Source organism: Meles meles, chromosome 20 (assembly GCF_922984935.1).
Source record: "Meles meles chromosome 20, mMelMel3.1 paternal haplotype, whole genome shotgun sequence".
NCBI lineage: Eukaryota > Metazoa > Chordata > Mammalia > Carnivora > Mustelidae > Meles > Meles meles.
Window position 1 is genome coordinate 47,664,188 of NC_060085.1, and position 25,752 is coordinate 47,689,939.

Genomic DNA, 25,752 nt, shown 5'->3' on the forward strand with positions numbered 1-25,752 from the left:
GTATATGGCTTATAGGGCATATGTAGATCGTATTATCTGGCATAAATTTACGTAAACTGGTGTAAAGACAAATGACAGGGAGGTGGGCGACAAGGGTAGAAGAGGTGCACAGAAATGTATACCGTATAGTTCTCTAAAGCTGTATATTAGCTGTATGGATGGCTTGGAAATTCCTGGCCATTAAACCCCAAAGAAAAACATATTAATTACTAGTCCTATAGTTCTCCATAGGAATCTGGGATTTGAGACTCCTTTCTTCTGTCACTTGATGATAGACAAAATTTATTAACACTCCATCATGTTTCAACGAGGAGTTCCCATCCAAGAATAAATTATATCCAGCTGTTTCATGGGATGACTCCCAGATTAGACCTCTGGCTCCATGCCAATGCTCATTTTCCAACATAGTAGTAGTTCCTTGAGGGGCCAGAATGATCAGATTCCATGGCAGAAGCCTTCATTGAGCACTGCATTTATGCAATTGACAGTTATTATCCACTTGTATCCTTAGGACCCCTTTGGGAACTGGGTGGTATTCTTTCCATTTTACTGAGGACAAAACCAGGAGTTACCTCGACTGTCCTTTATACCACTAGGGAATAATGTAGGGAGTGTGATTTCAACCTGGAATCTGGCAATTACAGAGTCTGTACTTTAAAAAAAAAAAAGAAAAAAGAAAAGATTTTATTTATTTATTTGACAGAGAGATCACAAGTAGGCAGAGAGGTAGGCAGAGAGAGAGGAGGAAGCAGGCTCCCCACCCAGCAGAAAGCCCGATGTGGGACTCGATCCCAGGACCCCGAGATCATGACCTGAGCTAAGGCAGAGGCTTAACCCACTGAGCCACCCAGGCGCCCTCAGAGTCCGTACTTTTAACCATTGCCCTACACTGTACTTGCTAATGCTTGAGGACCAGTTAGGTCCAGGTAGCCTGAATTCAGTGAGTAGCCAGTCCCAGTTGGTGGATTGCACGTAATGTTCAAGTTATTGATGTTGATCTAGAGAGAGTTGCCTGCGCAGTCTGGCCACCTGTGAGGTTAGATTAGTTTGAGACAGAGGGCTAGCCATTGAAACTGTAAATGATGGTCGTGTCTGTTCTTCCTCCTCACAATCAGATCTTCAAGCTGTTACAAGCCCCATTCACAGACTGTGGCGATGGCCCCATGCTGCGGCTGGAGGAGCTCGGGGACCAGCGGCATGCCCCTTTCCGACATATCTGCCGGCTCTGCTACAGGGTCCTGAGACACTCCCAGCAAGACTACAGGAAAAACCAGGTTGGGATTTGGGACTGACTGAAGTTCATATACGTGCCTCATGATTTTAAGTCTTATATCTGTCGTTACTTAATTGCTAAAGAATAGTTTACTAAGTTTGTGCTTAACAGGGAAATACATTTTTGCAAGCCTGAGAAAAAGAAGAATCCTTAAGAAAGATATCAGAGAAGTCCCCTTCTGCAGTCACCTTTCAGTGAGGTGTTTTTTTTGGACATTGGTACTGCATTTCTAGGGTTTTTTTGTTTTTTAATATTTTATTTATTTGACAGAGATCACAAGTAGGCAGAGAGGCAGGCAGAGAGAGAGGAGGAAGCAGGCTCCCTGCTGGGCAGAGAGCCCGATGCGGGGCTCGATCCCAGGACCCTGGGATCATGACCTGAGCCGAAGGCAGATAATTTTAACCCACTGAGCCACCCAGGCGCCCCTAGGGTTTTTTAAAAAGGTGTTTTACCTTAAAGTTCAGGCAAGTGATTGCATGTGTTTATATTAAAGGTAGAGCAGGATTTTTTTCTTCCCTCTCCCTTCCATACCCTCCGTATCTGCTGGTAACTTTCTCTTTATTTTGGTTTTGGCTCTGTTTCATGACACCCCAAGCCCTGGTGGATGTCATGGCTCTGTCTATATTATCCTCTTCCCATAAAACAAATGTTCTAACCTTTCTGAGGGTTCCCATCAATTTGAGATTTTAAAGAAACCTGCGAACTGTTTGTCACATTTAGTAGTTCTCAGCTGGGACTAATGCTGTCCCCCAGGAAATACTTGGCAATGTTGAGAGGCCCTTTTGAGTATCACCACTGGCACCTAGTGGATAGAAGGAATATCCAGAATGCACAGGACATCCCCCGACAATAAGCAGTCATCCAGCCCTGCAAGTCCGTAGTGCTGAGGTTGGGGATCCTGCCCTTGGTGACATAAAGTGCTGTAGGCACACAGAGGACGCTTGGGATAACCTTGAATCCCGGTCTCTGCCATTGGGTTACAAAAGACCTTTTTGGTAAACTTCTGACTGCCACAAACCCTGGCCTTTAAATTAAAACTTCTCTCTGTAATAAAAAGTTTCATGTGTTGTTGTGAAGACAGTGTCAAACGGAGGCAGTGCACCAAAGTATCAGAGAGAACCTTGTGAGCAAGAACGCTGAGCTTGTTACGTGGCCTTTGCTACGGTTGAGATCAAAAGTACCCTGTACCTGTGAGGCTGTGTTCCTCAGTGCGGACGGCTGGTCCTCGAGTGCTCTGGTGGCTTTAAATCCACCTGCAGTGCACTGACACCGTCCTGGAATAGTGCCCAAGAGACCCTTTTCTCCCTCTTCAGATGAGGTCATACCAGAGCCTCCGGTGTCTGCTGGCACATTTTGCTTGTACATGAAGACACCAGCAGTCCCTCTCGCCGCTGCGACATTGACTGTCTTTGCTTGTTGTTGTAGAGTCTCTGCCACTTGGCAGGAGGTCCCTGAAGGCTGGCGATTTCCCACACATGCACCGTTATTGAGCATGGCTGAAAAGGGGTCAGTGTCCCCTGTGGACACCCCAAGTACTTTTTAGGATTTTATAATTAATTAAAAAAAAATTAAGCCAAGTTTCAAGGGCTCTTAGTACTTTCAGTAAGCAAACAGTCTGTCTTGGGAAGGGATATATCTTTGACTAGAAACAAACATGTGCAAGAGGCTTCCCTGAGTTCTCATGTATTTTTATGGAATGTCATGTCTGATCCCCCAAGAGAGAAGCCAGGGATGTTTTTGTACGTTCTGTGAATCTGACTGATGGGCTTAGGTATTCCTCACTTGATCCTGCTACCCATTGGCTATAAAAATGTATTTTCACCCCAGATACAGAAAACAGGATGGGGTGATATTGTTCTAAATATCTAGGTAGCCTTAAGTGTGTTTATTCAGCAGCACAGAGCAGTAAGGCACAGTTAAAGCCTCTTGAATTAGTAATAAAATCAGAGCTGAAAAACAGCTTTTGACCTTTTAGAAAAATAAGTCACCACATTAATATTTATACTGTGCACTTAATAAAATGCCCATCTGTACATACAGAATAATTGCTTAATTACATTCATGTGGCAGGTTTAGTAAAATGAAGGATGTGGGCGCGTGTGCAGCTGGTGTCCTAGACGAGAAAGTTTTGGAAAGATGCTCCACTAGGATTTCCCTTATGAACGATAATTCTCATCAGGGACTGTTGCCACTCTCCTTGGTTTTGGGTTAACCTTAATGTCTTTCATTGTCCCTGCTGACCTCTCTTTTCTTCCTTAAAAGGAGTATATAGCCAAGCAGTTTGGCTTCATGCAGAAGCAGATTGGCTATGATGTGTTGGCCGAAGACACCATCACCGCCCTGCTTCACAATAACCGAAAACTCCTGGAAAAACACATCACCGCCGCCGAGATCGACACATTTGTCAGTCTGGTGCGGAAGAACAGGGAGCCCAGGTGAGGCGGAAGTGGACCTGGTCGGCAGAAGGTATCTGGGCATCGAAGGTGCAGTCACTGAGCTAGTCATTGTGCTTTGGGCTAGGTTTCCTTTTTGAGGGTTGCCAGTGGCAGATTTCATTTAGGCCGGTTTTGAGAGACCGTTGGATGAGTAGTAGAAAAAACATGGTATTGGAATAGACCTTTGGTGGAATCCTAGCTCTGGCATTTACCAGCTGGATGACCTTCACTTTCCCCTTGAGCTTTAATTTCTTCTATGCTAAATGGATGGTTATGAAAATTGAATGAGAATAAATGCATGGGAAATTGCCTGGTACTTAGTCCTTGCACAGTAAATGACAGTTAGTTTCGGCCTCTCAGTCCCAGTTTAGCACCCTGATTTTCAGTTAGAACACCTCCCCAGGTATCAGTAAGAGTCTTTTGCAAACTTAGTTGTTGTTTGAGTATTTTTATTTTATGTTACAGTTCTATCTTTTCTCATTTGTATAGCTCTCTCCCCTTCTTACTCTCTTCCCTCTTCTCCTAATTAAGATCCACAACATTGGGGCGCCTGCTTGGCTCAGTGGGTTAAGCATCTGCCTTCGGCTCAGGTCATGGTCCCAGGGTCCTGGGATTGAGCCCCACATCAGGCTTCCTGCTCAGCAGGAAACTGCTTCTCTCTCTCCCTCTGCCACTTCCACTCCCACTTGTGGTCTCTCTCTCTCTTGCTCTCTCTCTCTCAAATAGATAAAATCTTTTTTTTTTTTTTAAGATTTTAGTTATTTGAGAGAGAGAGTACAAGCAGGAAGAGTAGCAGAGGCAGAGGGAGAAACAGGCTCCCTACTGAGCAGGGAACCTGATACAGGGGTTGATCCCAGGACCCCGAGATCATGACCTGAGCCGAGGGCAAGCGCTTAACTGACTGAGCCACCCAGATACCCCTAAATAAATAAAACCTTTAAAAAAAGGGGAGATCCACAACATTTTTAGGAGAAGTGGGAAATAGTTTACAATACAGGTATTATGAATGGTCACACGCGAAAGCTGATAGTGTTGTAAAAAGACCCCTCCCACCCATGAAGATAAATAATGTCTGTCAAGCATTCTCATGTATGAGGGAGTGAACTAAATCAGCATTTGCCATGAATTATCTCACTTAATTCTCAGGGCAGTTCTCTGAGGTTATACGTTACCCTCTGCTGTAGATGAGAAGAGTGAAGCACAGTGAGGTCCGGAAATTTCCCCAAGTCACACTGCATACCAGAACATAACTACGGAGAACCAAAGCAGAGATTCCAGCTGGGGCACTCGGGCCTCCGAGCCCTTCTTTGCCTCTCTGCTTCCCCTCGACCTTCCCCATGGCTCCCTTACGTGACCTTCCTTGTCTCGTTCTTTCTTTGCATTTTTGCCTCATCACTTCTTCGTCTGCCCCAGCCACTGCTGTCTTTCTTCTCTTATGGTTACTGGGTTTCTGGTGGTGCTGTAGACTTTGGCCCCAAAACCGAAACCATCTGTGATTTCTTTGGTCCAGGCTCTGTTGGATCTGACCACTTGCGAAGAGTCGGGCTCCGAAAGTCAAACCTCTCTCTAGTTATGGAAAATGTCTTGTTTGCTTTCTCTCTCTCGACAGATTCTTAGATTATCTCTCTGACCTCTGTGTGTCCATGAACAAATCGATCCCAGTGACCCAGGAACTGATATGTAAAGCCGTGCTGAATCCAACCAATGCCGACATCCTGATTGAGACCAAGTGAGTGGCAGTCTTGGGATTTAAGATTTAAGATTTAGGTAGAGAATGTATGGCTCAGGGGAGGCCTGCACTCGTGACTAATAGAACGTAACCCTTTGACTTTTTCAGACTTGCTCTGAAGTCAGATTCAGATGGGCTGGCATGGGATCGTTCTGAGCCAAAGATCTTGGATAGGGATATTAAGTTTGCTTTTGGAGTGGCCATCTCTGCACTTATTTTGCACGCTGGTTGAAAACCAGTATGTATTCACCAGAGAGCATTTTGCACACACTTTTTTTATCCTTAAAGTTCTTTAAATATGATAATCAGTTTTAAAATTTAAAGGAGGTAATTCAGTGGTGATATTAAGACACAGTAGGGCAGAGCTTTTTACATCATCACTGTTCAAAAAGTGTTTAGTGGTACCTAGAAACTTCAGTAACTGTAGTGATGCACTTTTAGCAAGGGAACAGTTTTCCTGGTAAGTATCGTGCCCATAATGGGGCCAATGTGGGAAAAACAAGTCAAAACAAAACCACAAACTCAGGCCCGGAACTAGCAGTTTTTTTGTTTGTTTCTCACGCATAACTTAGTTTTGGGTCTGGGCTGATGCACCTTGAGCATTTCAATATTTGGGCCTGAATAATTGTCATGGGGAACTTAATTGAGGAGCATCCTGGGCCTGTACCCAGTAGATGTCCATAATACCCCTCCCAGTCCATTGGGACAAACAGAAATGAGAACATGTCCGCCGACATTGTCTCCTTGAGACGGGGCAGAGCACGCAAAACCACCCTGCTGGAGAATTGCTGGGATAAAGTATGTGAAGAAGTTAATGTTTGGCTTTTTGTGATTCTGCCGCCGAAGGAAACACCGGTTTTCGTTTTATGTTTACGCTGAGAGTCAAGCTAGATTGCTGTATATTGCTGTAGTCGAACCGGCAGTAGTATTTCAGCATAATGAGTTTTCCCTCTTCCTCTTATTGTGCAGGTTGGTTCTTTCTCGTTTTGAATTTGAGGGCGTTTCCACTGGAGAGAATGCTCTGGAGGCAGGAGAAGATGAAGAGGAGGTGTGGCTCTTCTGGAGGGACAGCGGCAAGGAGATTCGCAGCAAGAGCGTCAGGGAACTGGCACAGGATGCCAAAGAAGGACAAAAGGAAGACCGAGATGTTCTCAGCTACTACAGGTGACGGGGGTCCCGCCAGGCTCGGTTTGGGGTGTCCTGAAAAGAATTGAGGGGAAGCTTATTGCTTGTTGGTTGATGCCTCCAAGGAACGACGAGTTGTCCCCTGTCTAGCAAATGCTGTGTATTGTAGGAGTTGGGAGTGTAAGGTTTGGTTGATACTTACGTAGTAAATTGATTTCCAGATACGGCCGAGGCGACCGAAGAATGAGTGCTTGTATCAGGCCCTGGTTACCATTTCCCCTTAGCAGCACAGGACACATGTACATATCGTAGGAGCTAGGAGTCAGACTGTGCAGTCAGACTGCTCGGGTTCAAATCCTCACCTTCCTACATAAGAAATTTTTGACTGTGGTCGAGTTACATACTTCTGTATGCCCCGGTTCTTTAATCTGCAAAATAGAGACAATAGTGCCAACGTCCTGGAACCTTTGCAGATAGAGCTAGGAAATGAGTATGTGTATTCACACATATATGCATATTTATGTACACGCACACATATATCTATGTTCTCTGTGTGTCTGTACAAATACATAATGAAACTGTGAGTCCACATCAGTACTTCCAATTCCATTCCAACACCCACGGGTTATGCTAGGCTTCAGCTTCCTAGGTGCATGACTCCATCCTGTGACAGAGAAACCTGCCTGGCCTTTGCTCTCGTGGGTACCTCTTTGCTCACTGTCCACCTCTGCCAGTCACCTTCTTCAGCCCTAGAGTCGCCCTGGGCCCAGCTTTAAGACCTGCGGACCCTGCCACCTCAGGGAAGGCAATGGAGAGGAAGAAGGTGGGGGGAAGGGCCTCTTCAATTAAGAGAGAAGGGAAGATGGCAAAGTGCTCATGGCATTTTTTTTTTTTTAATAAGTAATACTTGGCAGTAACGGCTCTCTGTTACCTCCTGCGTTCCTTTCTCCTCCCTCCCATTCGTGTCTTTGGTGCGCACCCCTCCACATTCTCGGTATGTTCATATTTTACTACATTAGTATGGAGTCCTAACAAATAGAGAGGATTTTGCCTGTTCCTAGAAATGTATGTAAATAGTGCTGCATTGTTCCATTATGAAACCTGCCTGATAGATTCTGTGTTGCTTCTGAAATGTGTTCATATTAATGGAGGTAGATGTGTCTCATTTCAGCAGCTGAGCAGTATTCCTTTTTACGACGCCATGTTTACATTGCTCTTTGATATCCCGTTGTATGCCACAGTTTAGCCTTTCTTGTCGGGGAACATCCTTATTCAAAAGCGTGCATATGAGTAAGAGTTTCCATTTTGTATCAGGAGTGGAATTGTTGAATTGGCGAGGATGCATATTTTGAAAGTTCACTCAGCAATCCTAGATCAGATATTTTGGCACACACACTCACCAGTTATAAATGAGAACTTTGTTTCTCCTGGTCTTTGCTCATTCTGAATATTGCGATGCTCTTTAATCTTTGCTAATTTTATAAGCATGAAATAGAATAATATTTTAATCTGCATTCACTGGTATCTGGTGAGACTGAGAATATTTTCACTAACGATTATTGATAGCAAATAGGGTTTTAGGTTGAGAAGCCAATATTTGGCACTTCGGAAGCTAGTGGCTTGCTTATTTCACGTCAGTTCTTTACTCTTTTAATGTTTGATATGTCTTCTCCTGAGGGTGAATGCGAAAGCATGCTTCCCTGGTCCAGTACGGAAGGTGACAAAGATGACACGAAGTTGGATGAGGAAGAAAGCACAAGACATTATGAGGAGTCCCCTACCTTGCACACCATGGTTCTTATGTAGAAATCAAAGAGTAGGCTTATATGAGATCCTAAGCACATTATAGAATTTCTAACTAGACTCAACATGGGAGATATCTTTAACATTTCCTGCATGGTCTTTATGTACTGTATAAAAAAACAGCTGAAGAAATAAAGCATTTTAGATGTAACATTTTTCCCCATTTATTTCATAAAATAAACAAGACCAAAATGGAATCAAGTAGTCACGTCATTACTCCCAACTCAGCAGGGTGGACATGTAGGACTAGTGGTGTAGCTTCAACTGTTCCTTTATTGGTCTGGTACAGAAGCCATTTGAGTGTGTCAGTATCCAAGTTCAGGAGGCCAAATGTCCCTCTTACAAAAGTTGGGGATATCTCGACTGTCCTGCTGTGAATTTCCATTCATCCTCAATGATTTCTGATTTCTTCATGTAACTTTACCTTTCTCCAGGTATCAGTTGAACCTCTTTGCTAGGATGTGTCTGGACCGCCAGTACCTGGCCATCAATGAAATATCAGGCCAGCTGGATGTTGATCTCATTCTCCGCTGCATGTCTGATGAGAACCTGCCCTATGACCTAAGGGCGTCCTTCTGCCGTCTTATGCTTCATATGCACGTGGACCGAGATCCCCAGGAACAAGTCACTCCCGTGAAATACGCCCGCCTGTGGTCGGAGATTCCCTCAGAGATCGCCATTGACGAGTGAGCCTGGCTCCTTCTCTCTGCTAAGACCTCGTGCTGTTTTAAGAACTCATAATGTTTTGTGTCATGGTAGACAAACCACTTACGGTCAGGTTAAGTCTAGTTAAACCACAGAAGCAAAGTGAAGTCTGTTTTTTTTTTTTTTCATTAAGCTTAAAATTAAAAAGTGTGTGGCAAATCTACTTTTTTTTTGAAGAATGCAAAAGATGGCATGATTATACTTTTTATATCTTGTCCCTTTTTAAAAAATTCAACAAATAAGTGTTTCTACTTAGTGTCAGAACCAGCCAGAACAGTATCTCTACACTAGTGGGGAAAAGAGATGCAAACAAGATAAATGATTCCATATCTTGATGATAGGTGCTAAGGAGGGAAAAATAAAGTAAGGACAGAGGGTGGGATACGAGGTGTTGGGAGGGCTTCTTGGCTTTGTGGCTGGAGCAGCTGGGGAAGGCTTAAGTGCAAAGATCATGAAATGTGGTTTCTTTTTCTTTTTCCTTTTCTTTTAGCTACGACAGTAGTGGAACTTCCAAAGATGAAATTAAGGAGAGGTTTGCACAAACCATGGAATTTGTGGAGGAGTACTTAAGAGATGTGGTTTGTCAGAGGTTTCCTTTCTCTGATAAGGAGAAAAATAAGCTTACCTTTGAGGTAACTCATGATGAAATGATCTATGTGTTTTATCTGCTTTACTTTGGTCATTTTTCCATCGGGTAAATAGAAAATATTTTAGGATGTGGTGATTTCTATCATGAGACTCTCGTTTGATAATAAAAAGGAATTCAGCTCAATTTTATTCCAGAATAAAATAGAACTGTTAACCAGTCACTTGGCTTAATGGTAGTTAAGTTCTTAGAAGTACTCGGCGAATTGTATCATCTGAAATGGTAGTGTATTAGGTATACTCTGTACATTATATTAAAAACTGCAGGAAAGGGTGCCTGGATGGCTAAGTCAGTTGGGCGTCTGCCTTTGGCTCGGGTCGTGATCCCAGAGTCCTGGGATCAAGCCCTGCATCAGGCTCCCTGCTCCACGGGGAGCCTGCTTCTCCCTCTCTCACTCCCCCTGCCTGTATTCCTTCTGTTGCTGTGTCTTTCTATCGAATAAATAAATAAAATCTTTAAAAACAAAAAAATGAAAAAAGAGAAAAACACTGTAGGAAAGAAACAGCCTCTGCTTGTGACCTATCACAGATGAATCATTTGAGGTACATAAATCCAATTGTTACAATTGAGTTAAAATGTTTCTCTTTGAGACTCTCCTTGTGAGGAGTTCTGTTTCTGAGGATTACAATGTTGTTACCTGTGTTCTCTTTGGCTGTAAGGTGGCTGGTCCTGTATTATCTTTGAGTAGCTGCACAGACACATGATTAGGTTAGTTACTGAAATAGGTCAGGAGCTTGCAATTTTTTGTTTCTTATTTTTTCTCATTATGAAACAAAATGAAATTTGATCAGAAATGGCAAGCAAAGTATGTGCCTTCTCTTACCATAACGAGGGTCAGAATGAGTCATTTATCAGCTAGTCATCGTAAAACCAAAGGGTAGAGTTTATTAAATACCATCTTTCTCTCTCTTTTGTTTTAATATAATAGGTTGTAAATTTAGCTAGGAATCTCATATACTTTGGTTTCTACAACTTCTCTGACCTTCTCCGATTAACCAAAATCCTCCTGGCCATATTGGACTGTGTGCATGTGACGACCATCTTCCCCATTAGCAAGATGGCAAAAGGAGAAGAAAATAAAGGTAAGAACATTGCAGCAAAGTAGAGGAGTGGGGTTTGCGGGCAGGCACATGCCCGGGGCACAACCTGCCAGCTTCTCCCCTTATTACTCTTGTCATGTGTTTCCCTGTGAGGTCCTTTCCTCATCCTTTTCTTCTGGACTTTTCGTTATGGACATTTCCGTTTTATTTTATTTTTATTTTTATTTAATTTATTTATTTGAAAGAACGAGAGCAGAGAGAGAACACACACAAGCTAGGGGTAGGGGTGGCAATTAGCAGGGAGAGGGAGAACCCCATGTAGGTCTCAATCCCAGGATCATCACCTGAGCCAAGGGTAGATGCTCAAGCAACTAAGCCACCCAGGCGCCCCCATTATGGACATTTTCGAACAAAAAGCAAAGCTGAAAGAACAGCACAACAGACACCTGTAGATCCATGACCTCGGGTCCTTGATTATTCACATTTTGCTCGATTTCCTTTATATTCATGTATGAGTCTGTGTGTCTATTTTACCAAACCGTTTGAAAATTATCTAATAAATTGAATGCTTATCTCTGAAGAACACACGTTCTACCCTCATATATGATATGTTCTGAGGCATTTAATGATGATAGTAGCATATGCTGAAATAAAATCCAACCTTGTACTTCCAGTCTGTGAAGAGGACAATCTGCCTTTGTATGTGTATTTTTTTCCACAGAGTGGAAATATATAGGTTTTTAGGGTCAGAGTGGGCATATACTAGGTACTGATGTCTGGATAATTGTTGAACTTGTCTCTACAACTGGAAGAGAAGAAGTACATCTCCTTACCTCCTGCTCTCTGTCAGGTCCTGTGCTCAGTTATTTCATGTGTTTTTCACCATCTCATCCTCTGACTGAGCGCTTTTATTCTCATTTTAGAGACGAAGAAGCTGAGCCTCAGAGGTAATCCAGTTTACTCATGATCAGTGTTAGTAGCAGCACCCAATTTATGCCTCGTTAACTCCTGTACCCCTAATTTTCTGCATAGCAACAAGCATGTGCTAGGTGACCAGTAAAATTTGGCAGGTGAATTAATACACAGAAGTGCCCCTTTGGGGATTTCAAAGCCCATGTGTTTTCTGCTACTCCTGAATCCCCAAATTTTTGATGGGTATTAACCTTTTCCAGTTCCTAGGGTCCTGAGAACATGTCAGAACAGAGACAGGTTCAGTACTATGTCTCCGGCCTCTGTCCCCTGCCAGGGGCCTCAGAGCACTCTCCTGGAATGTTGTCGTGACTGAGGTCTGTGCTGGCCCTTCCTAGGCAGTAACGTAATGCGGTCCATCCATGGGGTTGGAGAGCTGATGACCCAGGTGGTGCTCCGGGGAGGAGGCTTTTTACCCATGACGCCCATGGCTGCTGCCCCTGAGGGCAACGTGAAGCAGACAGAGCCAGAGAAGGAGGACATCATGGTCATGGACACCAAGTTGAAGATCATCGAAATACTCCAGGTAGCTGTCAGCCAGAGGTGGAAGGGGTGTGCTCACAGGGCTGCCATCGGGACCGTGTCCCTGCTTTTATAAAGCCCTAGACTTTCTGGGGAGAGAATGGAGATAAATTCTTAGCTCATTGTTAAGTGCCATTCATGAACCAGCTGTCTTCATCTGTCTACTGTCCTCTCATACCCCTCCCCAAAGTGCCCTGGTCCCTACAGCCACGATAGAATTTCCTGTAGATTACCATAGGTTTTCATAATCCTTGCCCTCTTGTGTCTTCACCCAAGCTAATTCACTTAGTTAGGCTTCTACATAAAGCTGGATTCCTTGCTTATCGTTCATAACTGGTTTAAGCCTCCATTAACTTGGCAACGCTTGTCTCCCTCCCTCCCTTCCCTTTTCGTTCATTTATTCAACACACATTTATTGAAACTGATTCTGTGCCAAGTACTTTTAAGCGTCAGAGATCCAACACTGAACAGCATAGATTAAACTCCTGTTTCTAAAGAGCCCGCATTTTGGTAGGAGTCAGAGGCATATTAAACAGCAGGTATACTATGTCAGATAGTGGTAAGTGTTAAAGATGCTAAAATCTAGAGGAGGGCCAGGATGGTTTGGAGGCCACCAGGAGGTGGGGATCAGAGATACTGTTTTTGATGGGCTTGTCAGATGTGGCCTCTCTAGTAAGGTGACTGGATCACAGACCCGAATGAAGCGAGGAAGCTAGCATGTGGGTATCTAGGAAAACCCTCTAGGCAAAGAGAATAGCAGGAGGAAGACCTGAGGTGGGAGTATACTTGGCAGGTTTTGGAATTGGTTGGGTTCAAGAGCGAACAGGAGAAGATGAATTAGGGGGAGTAAGAACAAACAACTCTTTTGAGTGGACTTGCTACAAAATGCAGAGAGATGGGGAGGTGTCTGAAGGGTGATTATTGGTCGCAGGAAGTTTTGGTTTTATTTTTTTAAGTCGGGAATTTATGGCAAGTTTGTATGTGGAATGGAATGGTCAGTAGAGCAGGCAAGTTGTTGACATAGGAGAGAGGAGCGAACAGTAGGAGTGAAGACCTTGCACGGGCAAAAGGAGGTAAGGAACCCAATCTGCTGGAGACAGGGTACGAGAACCTTCCTGTGCTTTCCCCTTTCTGCTTGTAGGTCAGTTTTATTCATCAGTGAAATCATTTGCTCCTTAATGAAAAGAATACTGTTACCACTTTTTTCTTTCACCCAATGCTGCCTAATGCCAACCCCAGAACAAGTAGTAGGTGATTATCAATGTTTCTAAATTTAAGAATTTGTATTTTGAATCTGAAATCACATTTTATCAGCAGTTTGAAACCATTCATGAGAGTCCTCAAATAGTTAAGGCCATAGAGAATGACTCAGAAGAAACATCACTGAATTTTTCCCTGACCAAAAGTGGAGAAGGACTTTTTAGGCTACGGCTTATGTGTCCCAAGTACGTTAGTGTCATGACTGTGTATCAGCAGTGATATAGTGTAAACCTCGATCACACCTTGAGGTCCTCTCATTGTCATCATCTTAGTACAGTTGGTCAGTGGAATCATTGTTTTAATAAATACTTGCTGAGCCGCTACCATATGCAAGGCACTTGGGGCACTAGGAGGAATGCACAGATGATTTGGACAGAGACTATATCCACAAGCGATTTACAGTCTAACAGGAAAATAAGGAAATAAAACTCTGAGGAAAGTGTTCTCCTGGGATACAGGGGTGGGTCATGTGATCTCATTTACTAAGCAGCAGAGAAGGTTTTTACAGAGGAGGTAGGATTACATCTGCGCTTTTATGCCTGGACAGGATTTATAGTATAGAAACAAGGGAACCTACTCAAGTCCCCTTGAACGTGGAGCAGGTTGGTTGAGGGCGTGACATCACATGGGCCAGTAGCATCTCCTCCTTGGGCAGAGACCTGGAATGTATGGAATGGAGGTTGTCAGAAATGAGATCGGAAAGGAGGACCAGGCCAGGTTCTAGAGAGCTCTAGGTGCCTCAAGTGTTAGGACTTTATTCTGTGGTGAGACTTTGAAGATTTTTATACAGGGGACTGACATAAGAATGAGCACCGTGGGAGGTGGATTTGATGATGACAAGGCAGGAGAGAAGGAGGATGGGAGCAGGGGCAAGTGATAGTCGGGAGAGATGCAGGGGAAGTGGTGGAGGCAGAACCAAGAGGACTTTGTCTCTGATTAGATGTGTGAATCAGGGAAGGAGGTGTCGATGTTCCTGAGGCTGACTGAGAGAATCTGGGCAGGATTGACATTGTTTTGTACGATACTGAGTTGGAGACTCTGGAAAGACCCCAAACGGGATGTCCAGTAGTCCGTAGGAAACAATGACCAGCATCTCTGAAGGCAAGCCAAGGTAGTGTCTCAGTCTGGGAGAGGTGACTGCCCTGGGATTGGGTAAGGTCACCAAGAGGGCAAGGCAGAGATGGGGAGAGAATGGGAGGGAGAATGTTAGTAAGGTCCTCAAATAAGGCCAAGTGGTGATTTTTTTGGTTTTTCTTGGTGGGGGGGGGGGGTGGTGTGGGGTGGTGGTGGCTCTAGAACAATCCGGGAAAAGGTAACCTTGCTTCAGAGTAGAAGGCAAGAGACTGTAGGAAGTGAATGAAGAGGGAACCCGAGGGTTGATAATAAATCAGAGGAAACGATCTGAAATAAAAAATACGGACCAAGCTAGTTTCTCGTAGTAAAAACATATTTTTCTCTGTTAGTTCTTTTAAATTGAAGAAGCCAACTTTACTGTTCTCAGGGCCCAGAATTGGCATTTACTACTTGCCGAAGTAATGTTTTATAGAGGATAGAGTAGGGAGTGAGTGATTTATTATTACAATTATTAAATTAATTGTCTGGATGTTGAAGTTTGCACTGGAAGCTAAGGTGCTGTGGACAGGTTTGATATACCCCATGGAAGTCTGTTGTTAAAGTAATTGTTGAATTCTAAGCCAAATATTTGGCTCACTTAGTGCTTAAGCTAATTGATTCAACAGTTACCAGGCCCAGCCAGAGTGCAGTGGCCTGGCAAAGTGTTACAGGTGGTATGCTAATGTAACCAATCTGTTTCCATTTCCACTTGAATCTTTAGTTTATTTTGAATGTGAGGTTGGATTATAGGATCTCCTGCCTCCTGTGTATATTTAAGCGAGAGTTTGATGAAAGCAATTCACAGACTTCAGAAACATCCTCCGGAAACAGCAGCCAAGAGGGGCCAAGTAACGTACCAGGTTAGTGATTCCACAATGGGATTTCAACCACAGAATGGGATGTGGTCTAAAAAAACTGGGGATTCCAGCAGTACAGACTACAGAAAGGGTAAAATATGAATATTTTGAAGATTACTCTAATGGAGAACGAAATCCTTGGAGTTACCCTTTTTGAGCAGAAGAATAATTGAAAGAGTTTTTGTCTCTTCTGGGTTAGGTCTTGTTTCCTTCCTTCTTGGAGTGTCTTCGTCATAAGACAGCTGAGGGTTGTAGTGTTGTGGTTACATGAAATGCCAATAAAAGCAAACAAAACCCTCTAAGAAAATGTTTTGTCCACTAGCAACTTTTACTCATACTGGAAGTTTTTCCCTGCCCAGGAAATAGTGGTGAAGGGTACTGGGGAAGGTGGTAGTGGGGAGCATAATCCCACCTATCAAGGCCTGAGCTGCCTTGGTGTGGGGTCAACACTCTGCTCTACTAAGGGGATCATGAGCAGGTAGGAAACTAACAGGAATGTAGAGCAGTGCACACCAGAGCCACTGGACAGTGTGATCTAGGTTGAGCTGGCTGCACAGCTTTATAAGATAAGATTCTGGGAGACTTGAGGTTAACCTAGGGGTGGGGCAAGGCCATTTTTGGGAAAGTGCACCAACAGCCTGTTTTTTTGTTTTTTACCTTTCTACATCTGAAGCTACATTCTCTATCTTTTCAGGTACTCTTGACTTTGAACACATTGAAGAGCAAGCAGAAGGCATCTTTGGAGGAAGGAAAGTAAAATTTCAGTGTTCAGTTTTATGGGTGGTTCAAAGAGTAGGAAGCCTCCTTTTGTGTAAAGGCTTTTCCCTCATTTTTCTAGGAAACAATTAGTCTTGGGTTTAGGTTCTTTTTTGGCACTATTTGTAACCCTTAGTGTTCAGGTCGGAATGATATTAGTTGGTTCTCTCTGTGTGTGTGTGTGTGTGTGTGTGTGTGTTCATGTGTTTCCTGCTTGGGATAGAAGGAATGTAGGTTTCCCCAAATACACATATTAAAATATTTTTTTTAATGATGCAAAATAGGGTTGAAAGAGGGGATTGAAAACAGAGTGAGGTTAGCAAGGTCATGTGTTTCTGCTGCTGGTGGATTGCCGTTTTTTCTGTGCAATGACAACAGAAACACACATTGTCCCCAACATTAGATGAATGTATGATCCCCTTTTTAAAAGATCAGATTACTCAATGTTGACTTAAACATTATTATGAGACTCAAATATCTACAAGGCTCAAACAGCCATAAATTCATATAAATACCCTATGCACATAGTTGTTGTTTTTTTTTTTTTTTAAGATTTTTATCTGTTTGAGAGAAAGAGCACAAGGAGGGGGAGAGACAGAGAGAGGGGGAGAAGCAGGCTCTCCACTGAGCAGGGAACCTGATGTGGGGCTTGATTCCAGGACCCTGGAATCTGACCTGAGCTGACAGCAGACACTTAACCAACTGAGCCACTCAGGTGTCCCCCACATAGTTCCTTTCATACACATACTCGGTTCACTTATCTATTGCTGTGTAACTTACTACATATATTTAGTGGATTGAAAAAATCGTCTTTTTATGCCTCTCTTAATTAAGCGGGTTGGCTGGGGCTCAGCTGGACGGCTCATCTGCTGGTCACTGTTGTGTTGATTGGGGCTGGTGATTGGGGCTGGCACACGCAAGCTTCTTAACTCACATTTCTGTCTCCTTGGTAGGAATATCATAAGGCTGGGAACTCTGTTTCTCCCTTCCTTCCTCTCTCTCTACATGTGACTGTCTTAGGCTTCTTTGTAGCTCTGTGACTGGCTCTAAGTGCAAAGAACCCGACCGGATAGGCCAACAGCATACAACAATAATTGAGCCTCTGCTTGTATCGTGTTGCTAATATCTTGTTGGTCAAAGCAGATCCCAAGACTGAGCCCAGTGTCAGTGGAGGAGGGGCTTACATAAGGATGTCTATACCAGGAAGGTCTCTTTTGTTGGGGGGGCACCAATGTTAGCAGTTACCCCAGCACTTACTATAAACCTGTGAAATTTAAATTAGCAATATTATTTACTACGATAAAAGATGTTTTCCTGGAACACAAAGGATGTTGAGTTCATCATGATGACACTCCCATGTGCTCTTGGGGCATCTCAACTTTCCCATCATTTTCTACTATTGCACAGCAGTGACACTGTCTTCACAACTTTTTGGAGCTTGTAGCCTGAACAGAGTATCATCCTATGAAATCCCCTCTGTGCTTTTCTTGCTAACCTGCAAGCATGAAGTTCCCACCATTTGGCATTCATTTGATGGTAACACAACATAGCAGGCCACTGACCCAGCAATGGAGTAGCCATGCTCAGGTACGCGGCGGTCTGCCATCTGATCCAGGACACACTTATCAATTTTCTAATTATTTAAATGACACACAGTTAAAATAGATACAGAGACAACCCCTGACACTTTGCTAATGGACCTCAGTTTGAAGCACACTGCGTCATCATGGGTCATGGCAACATGCCTCAAATTGGGGTCTGCAGACTGCTTGCTCCAAGTTTGTGACTTGAGAAGTTCAGAGCACAGGAGTAATCACTGGGACACTTTTGTGGTGACTTGATGCTGCCACAGCCACGTGTGGGATCAGGGGACCTGGTACGGACTACCTCATCAGTTAGCTGTAAAGTGGAAGTAAACGCAACTAGTCCTTTGGTAGGCATTGAATTACAGCATCTTCCATAAAAAATAAACGCCTGATTTAGGACAAACACAACTGTGTGCAGTCCTCCACCTGTAAGATGAGACCCAGCAGAAGAGCCCTGAAACTGAGGAGTCGGGAATCTGGAGGAAAAAGCTAGGTCCTGTCACTGTGGCAGGGTAGGGACCTTGGTTTAAAATTGGACAGTGGTGAGATCTTCATTGTTCCCCTCACCTTACAATGTAGCGGAAGTTAAAACAAGATTGCGTTGTTAGGGGGGCTTGTTAAAACTCAAGTCCCCCAAGGCTGGCTGTGGGGTGAGAACTCTGACTGGTGGGTGTGTCTGGGTCTGAGCACGTGAGAGAAGGGCGTCTGTGGCTCATCTGTCCTTCCCCCTTCCACGTGCTCCTTTAGCGAGGAGAACACCCCCCTGGACTTGGACGACCACGGCGGCAGAACCTTCCTCCGAGTCTTGCTGCATTTGACGATGCACGACTACCCGCCCCTGGTGTCGGGAGCCCTGCAGCTCCTCTTCCGGCACTTCAGTCAGAGGCAGGAGGTCCTGCAGGCCTTCAAACAGGTAGCTGGGGTTGCCGTTCGTGTGTTGTTATTGCTTTCCGAGTGACTTTCCGAGAGGCTGTTGTCGCCGCTGACCCGTTGCTTTTGTTCAGGTCCAGCTGCTTGTTACCAGCCAAGATGTGGACAACTACAAACAGATCAAACAAGACTTGGACCAGCTGAGATCCATCGTGGAAAAGTCGGAGCTCTGGGTGTACAAAGGGCAGGGTCCTGATGAGGCAATGGATGGTGCCTCTGGTGAAAATGAACATAAGAAAACAGAGGTGGGTGAGACGAGGCTCACACCGTCCTTGCAGATGGATGGGCTCCTCCAACAACGGGGATATCCTCCTCTGGTTTTAGGAAAAAGTGCAGATTGTGGGTTGAGCGTTATTCCCAAGAGATTAGCTTGTTAAGTAGCCGAAGTAACAGCCATTCTCCTAGGAAATAAGCTGCAAAATGGAAGTTTAGCCACTTCTTCCGGGTCACCTTGGACCGTGGGGAGTAGACTTTGATGCTGAGTGGATGAGCACCAGCTTTCCCTTGCAGACCCACCCAGGGAAGAACCTGTTCTCAGTAGGCTGTCCCCCCATCCTCTCCCACATCAGTGAAATCACGTCAATCAGAATGAGTTGGGCTGAAACCCAGCATGATGATAGGAAATCTGCCAAACTCTCATTGCTTCCTAAATGCCGATGCCACGGTGAATGAACAGACTATTGCCCAAGGGCCAAACAAACCACACTTACGTTTATTTTGGTCTGTAGGACGGGAATAACAAGTCACAAAAACATGAGAGCACCAGCAGCTACAACTACAGAGTGGTAAAAGAGGTAAGTGGCCCGCCTGCCTTCTTTCCTCTCCTAGGAGCTAGTCTGTGATAGTGAGGTTGAAGGTGCGAACACTTCAGCTTTTTCCTTCATGTAAAGTTTCACAGGGCGAAAGAAGCTCGCAGAGGTTACATACATGGTTTTTAGGGTCAGATCTTGGTTCAAATCATCCTCTGCCACTTTTTTTTTTTTTTACACTCATCCTCAATTTTCTCACTTTTGCTCGGTGCGGCTAACACCTATATTTCTGAAGGGTTATAACTGACCAGAGGATTAATTGGTAAAACCATCAAGGTTCTATCTCAGTGGCTGGCACATAGTGGACACTAGAGCCTGAGGGCTCTAGCTCTTTAGAGATCTTTGCGTAAGGTGGTTCAAAGTTGGGAGGTTGGGAGCTTTGTGGGTTTTTTACCCCCGGAGCACACTCTTCTCAAGTCCCTGGCAATGATGCTGAGTCTCATCATTTTAGGAGATCTTTCTGAAACTGTCCCACTTTGGGTTGAAGCCTTAATCCACTGCATACTCTGGAAGGTCATGTTCTTAGCCACATGGAGATTCAGTTTGATGTGATTAACAAGAATACTGCGTATTAGAGCGCGATCTCCCTCATTTTGGGGGTTTTAATATGCTGTGATCACTTCTGCCTCCCTGCCCATGACCAGCACTTACGGGTTTTTTTCTCAGTTGTGCTTCCTAGTTTTTGGAGGTTGATTTCTTTCATTTTGTCTGGCTTTATTGAGGCATAATTGACCCAACACAAAAATTGTAATCTCACTAAAATATGACATGCAGTGACTTGATAGACACACTCTGTGGGATGATGACCACAGTCAAGTCCGTAAACACATGCATCACCTCGCCCAGCAAGCTCTTGAGGCACTGAGAACACCTGGGATTTGCTTCAGCAAATTTCGCCTGTGCACACACCTTTACTGCCTGTTGTCACTGCGCTGTACACTGGAGCTCAGAGCTGAGGTTTGGTCAGAGGTACAAACTTGGGATCTCTCTCTCGGACAGATTCTGATCCGCCTCAGCAAACTCTGTGTCCAGGAGAGCGCGTCCGTGAGGAAAAGCAGAAAGCAGCAGCAGCGGCTTCTGCGGAACATGGGCGCACACGCCGTGGTGCTGGAGCTGCTGCAGATCCCCTACGAGAAGGTGAGCCAGTCCCCCTCCCCGGAGGGTGGCGGCGGGTCCCCGCGTTTTCCTCAGCCCTTCACCTTTGGTGGTGTTGGTGAAGACATGAAGCTGATGTGATGAGCTGAGTGTGAGGCACTTGCAGGTCACTTGTATGAAACAAACAGCTTTGTAAAGTGAAACACCCATAACTGGCCTCCAATTCTAAGATTCTAAGCAGGAGCCCGTTGATTCTCGCCTTGCTCCCACACCATGCTGGATGTGAAGGTTGGCTAGATGGAGCTCTGTGCACGCGCTTGTGTTCTCCAGCATCCTCTGCAAATGCCCTGCAGGCAGTTTAAGCCCTACAGGTTTCTAAACACGTGTGGGAACGTGGGGCTCGCCCACTTTGGAGGTCCTCAGTAGCGTGCTGATATCTGGCCAAGTATTTGGGTCTATCATATATGTTGCTCTAAGTCCTCTTTTCTCTCTTGAGAAGTTGCACGCTCTGTCCCATCCTTTCATGCCAGCATTTGTCATTGACAGTGATAGGATTTAGGGAAGCAGGGTAATAGTGCTCTGTACCGTGCAGCCTGACGGGGCATTTGCGAAAGCCCTCTCCCTTCGCTCCCACAATCCAGTGCCATTGTCGTGGTGTTCCCACTTGACAGATGAGGAGACTGAGGCTTGGGGAGGTTTAGAGCCCCAGGGCGTGGGCTTCTGCCTCTTGAGTTTACCAGTGACTGCCAGAAAACCGTGCTGGCATTGAGTTGCCTGAGGAAGACTCACTGCTCGTACTCTCCGGGGGCCAGGCACTACACTAGGTCCTTTGGTTCGCTCGTTCACTTCATCCTTAAGACAGCGCATGAGACAGGTCATACTTTTAGGAGCCCTGCTTTGGATGAGAAGGCTGTTGCTGTCGCCAGAGGTTCGATATGTTCCACAGCACAGAAACATGACAGAGCCAGCCCTGCTCGGTTGTGGAGCCCGGGTCTTATTTGCTGCACCAGCTGCCTGTGCTCAAGGAAGTTCTTGGCAGAGGCCGCCACCGCAGTCACGGGGGCCACAGGATTCAGGCTCGTCACGCCTTTCAGTAGCCACCAATAAAGTATGAGCTTAACCCCTCCAATAGGTCAGGAACTTAACTAACCTGAAATTAGTACAAGTGTGCATGTCATCCTCACTTCACTGACATTTGGGCTAGAACCAGCAAGCTGATTTACCTTGCTATGTGTAAGGAGTATGTGGAGGTAGTTTGCTGGCCTTATCTTTGCCTCCTAATATCCTCAATGTCCTTGAAAACATACATGCCTTCATAGAGCAGTGTTAATGGAAAAAGCAGGTAACCTGATGTGGTTGGAATTGGTGGCAGAACATTGTGTGTGTGTGTGTGTGTGTGTGTGTGTGTGTGTGTTACTCCATGAGTGCAGATATCCCAGTGTGGGAAAACAGTAGAGGAATTCCTACAGATACACTCTTGTTATGTGATGTCTTTAGAGCTTACCTGCCTTGTAAAAATCCATTTCAGGGGCGCCTGGTGGCTCAGTGGGTTAAGACCTCTGCCTTTGGCTCAGGTCATGGTCCCAGGGTCCTGGGATCGAGCCCCGCATCGGGCTCTCTGCTCAGCAGGGAACCTGCTTCCTCCCCTCTCTCTCTCCCCCTGCCTCTCTGCCTACTTGTGATCTCTGTCAAGTAAATAAATAGAATCTTTAAAAAAAAAAAAATCCATTTCAAATGATGACGTTTTTAGTTTCTGTGAGCCCCAGCAGATTCTCCTTTTAGCAAAGAAGTGAAAGAGTGCAGGACTGTTTGAGGTTACGGCTGCCAGCCAGCAGTGTCTCTCTGTCCCAAGGCCTCTGATTTCTTAGAGCTGGAAGGCACGCCATTTTCTCTGTTAATGACAGACAAACATTAATATCCACTCTGTTGTGTGGGCTCCTCTTAACCTCGCCCATTTTTTTTTTTTAAAGATTTTATTTATTTGACAGACAGAGATCACAAGCAGCCAGAGAGGCAGGCAGGGAGGTGGGGGAGCAGGCTCCCCGCGGAGCAGAGAGCCCAATGCGGGGCTCGATCCCAGGACCCCGAGATCATGACGTGAGCCGAAGGTAGAGGCTTAACCTACTGAGCCACCCAGGCGCCCCAGTCTCACCCATTTTTGGTAGTTAAAGCTGGTAGCTCATATTCCTTCTGTAAGTTGTTCTGCCCAGATGTGTCCTGTTTTCTCCCACGATTATTATCTAGGGGGAGCCAACTGCAGACATGAACCGAATCCAGCCCACCGCCTGTTTTTATACAGCATATTAGCTAAGAATGATTGTTCCATTTTTCAATAGTTACATTCTTAGTGGTACCTGCAAAATGTTCTCTCTTTTGCTTTTTGACCCACAAAACCTGAAGTATCTGTCTGACCCCTGGTCTAGACCAGAACCAGTAGCTAACGTTGATTGTGTGATAACTGTCTCAGCACTTGACATGGATTTTGTCACCGAATCTTCACAACAACCATACGAAGTGTGCATTTTTATTACCTCCATTTCACAGAGGAGGAGACGGAGACCCTGAATGCTTAAGAACATGGCTAGGGAGTGGTAGGTCTGCATGAGCCCTAAGCAGTCAGGTTTTAGGGCCTGCCTTCCTAACTCCTAGGCTCCTGGCTGCTAGAAAGAGGTCGTATAAGTGAGAAGATTTTGGGAGTTATGGTTGACTGTACAAATAGGAGGGATGATTCCTTTTCATTCTCCTTCATTTTTACTATATTAAAGGTTGGTTTGTTTAGAATTGGGTAGAATGGCAGTAGGGTGTAATCTGTTGCCTTATCACAGGGCATCTAATGCTTAAAAAACACCGAGTGTGTGTTTTTACTGTAGGAAATGAGAATCACGAAATCAGCTGTGTGAAATGCCTGGGGCAGGTATTATCCCCATTTTGCAGATGGGAAAACTAACTCTTGAGTTAAATGCTGAGGCTGAGGTGACAAGGACAGGATTACAGCAGGTGTATTTGCCCAAATTTATAATCTAAAGAGATTTCTACTCTAACATGTTCTCTCCTGCCAGGAGCGCTAATGTATGCTCACGTTCGGCAGATTAAACAGGGTGAGCCCAAGAGCTGGGGCGGTGAGGGCTTACCACCAGTGATGCAGTCGGCTGTTGCTGTGCTCTCACTCTGCTCTCAGGATTGGGGGTGTGTTCAGAAATTTGGGGCCTTGCTAGAAATGGCTTCCCCTCTGTATTGTACTCTTCCCAAATAAATTCTTTTTGTATGGGCTAGTGGAAGAGACCATAGGACAGCTGAATTAGTTACAGGCTGCTTTGCTGTGTCATCAATGCAGCACCCCCATATTTTCACACAACAGGCCTTCAGCATGTCATAGAACTGGGTCTCCTGGCGGGAAGGTAGGTGCTGTCACCTGCTGACCTTTTGTCCACAGCATAGCCCTGTTTTCAACCTATTATTCATCTGCCTCCTTCCACACAGGCTGAAGATACCAAGATGCAGGAGATAATGAGGCTGGCTCATGAATTCCTGCAGAATTTCTGTGCAGGCAACCAGCAGAATCAAGCCTTGCTACACAAACACATAAACCTGTTTCTCAACCCAGGGGTAAGACCTCAGGCCTGTCTGGAAATCTGTGAGGGGAGGGCAGGAAGCAGTAAGAGGAACAGCTTGTTCTTTTGCTGTGGTGACCACAGGGACTTGTTATAATGCAACATTCATTCTAAGAGGAACATTTGGACCAACTCTCAGGAGGACATAAACACTCCCCATCTTTTTAGGGGAGAAAGCAGGGAAAGGGAGGAGGAAGTGGTAGGACAAGGTAGGATATATTTTTTCCTAACATTCTTTATTACATCAATTTTTAGCCTTAGAGAGTTGCTGATTCTCAGTCTCTAGCCACATCCTCCTGAGGTCATGCATAAAGTTTTCTGTGTACATAATATAATACATTGGATACATACAAATACATAGTTTATTCATATAAAACATAACTCATATCTTAGTTTGTCAGATATGTTTTAAAAGTATGTATTGTGCAGTTTTTTTAAAGAAAAATGGGGACACACTCTATATTTTGCATTTTGCTTTTTTCACTTAGTACTACGGCTGTCTTTGCAAGTCATAGCTACATAAATTTTTCTCATTTTTGATGAGAAGTTGTGATGGCTACATGGTGTTCCATAGTATGGCTGTAACATTTTAAAAACCGTTCTCATATTAGTGGACATTGAGGCAATGTCTAATTCTTGACTTTGTAAATAATTCTACAAAGGATATCCTTAAATATACGTACACTCACTCGTTCATTAGTACCCCTAGAGCTTTGGAGGAGAGGACTGGAAGGCTGAGGGGTAATACTTCCTCTTTGTTATGTATGGGGAAAGAAGAGACAAAAGATAAAAAGTTTAGAGCCCCCTACCTCACACCAAACATAAAACTTAACTGGGTAAAAAAACAGAAAATAAATCTTCTAGAAGATAACATGAAAATATCTTGATGACCTAGTGGAAAGTGAAATTTTCTTACATAGGATACAAGCAGCATTAATTACAAAGGAAAATATCAATAAACCAGACTTCTTTAAAAACTTCTATTCACCAAATGACATTATTAAGATCCTCCAGAGGCAAACCCAGAGACGGGGAGAGGACATTTGCATTACATGTGTCCAATAAACAACTCCTATCTAGAATATATAACCAACTCAAGTCAATAAGGAAAAGGGCAACCCATTTTTTAAAAATTATTTTTATTAGCATATAATGTATTATTTGCCCGGGGTACAGGTCTATGAATCATCAGGCTTAAACATTTCACAACACTCATCATAGCACATACCCTCCCCAATGTCCATAACCCAAAGGACAACCTGTTTTTAAAAATAGGTTAAAAAAAGTTTATAATGAAATCATCCATAGAAGAAATACCCATAGCCAGTAAATGGGACAAAGTGATCATCAGAGAAGTGTAAATTAGCTAAAATTTGCACAACAAAGTATGACAAAAACCAAAGAGACCAACAACACTGTAACTCAACTAGGGTATGGAAAAGCTCTAGTGTAGAATGGAAATTGTTAACATCTTTTGAAAGCTGTTAG

At 44.4% G+C, this 25,752-nt stretch overlaps 1 protein-coding gene across 6 annotated transcripts in view; it reads left to right on the top strand.

Annotated features, from left to right (window-relative positions):
- The window catches only part of ITPR1 (inositol 1,4,5-trisphosphate receptor type 1), a 329,559-nt gene that overhangs the window by 157,671 nt on the left and 146,136 nt on the right, over positions 1–25,752 (top strand). For all 6 annotated transcript variants that reach the window (XM_045991794.1, XM_045991795.1, XM_045991797.1 and 3 more), the window contains 15 exons: positions 1,116–1,274; positions 3,536–3,708; positions 5,318–5,437; positions 6,407–6,601; positions 8,800–9,051; positions 9,561–9,702; positions 10,645–10,798; positions 12,064–12,251; positions 15,342–15,480; positions 16,172–16,226; positions 18,567–18,732; positions 18,824–18,994; positions 19,478–19,543; positions 20,558–20,695; positions 24,134–24,259. In XM_045991794.1, the coding sequence (XP_045847750.1) occupies positions 1,116–1,274; positions 3,536–3,708; positions 5,318–5,437; positions 6,407–6,601; positions 8,800–9,051; positions 9,561–9,702; positions 10,645–10,798; positions 12,064–12,251; positions 15,342–15,480; positions 16,172–16,226; positions 18,567–18,732; positions 18,824–18,994; positions 19,478–19,543; positions 20,558–20,695; positions 24,134–24,259 (2,244 nt within the window). The remainder of the gene's footprint in view (positions 1–1,115; positions 1,275–3,535; positions 3,709–5,317; positions 5,438–6,406; positions 6,602–8,799; positions 9,052–9,560; positions 9,703–10,644; positions 10,799–12,063; positions 12,252–15,341; positions 15,481–16,171; positions 16,227–18,566; positions 18,733–18,823; positions 18,995–19,477; positions 19,544–20,557; positions 20,696–24,133; positions 24,260–25,752) is intronic.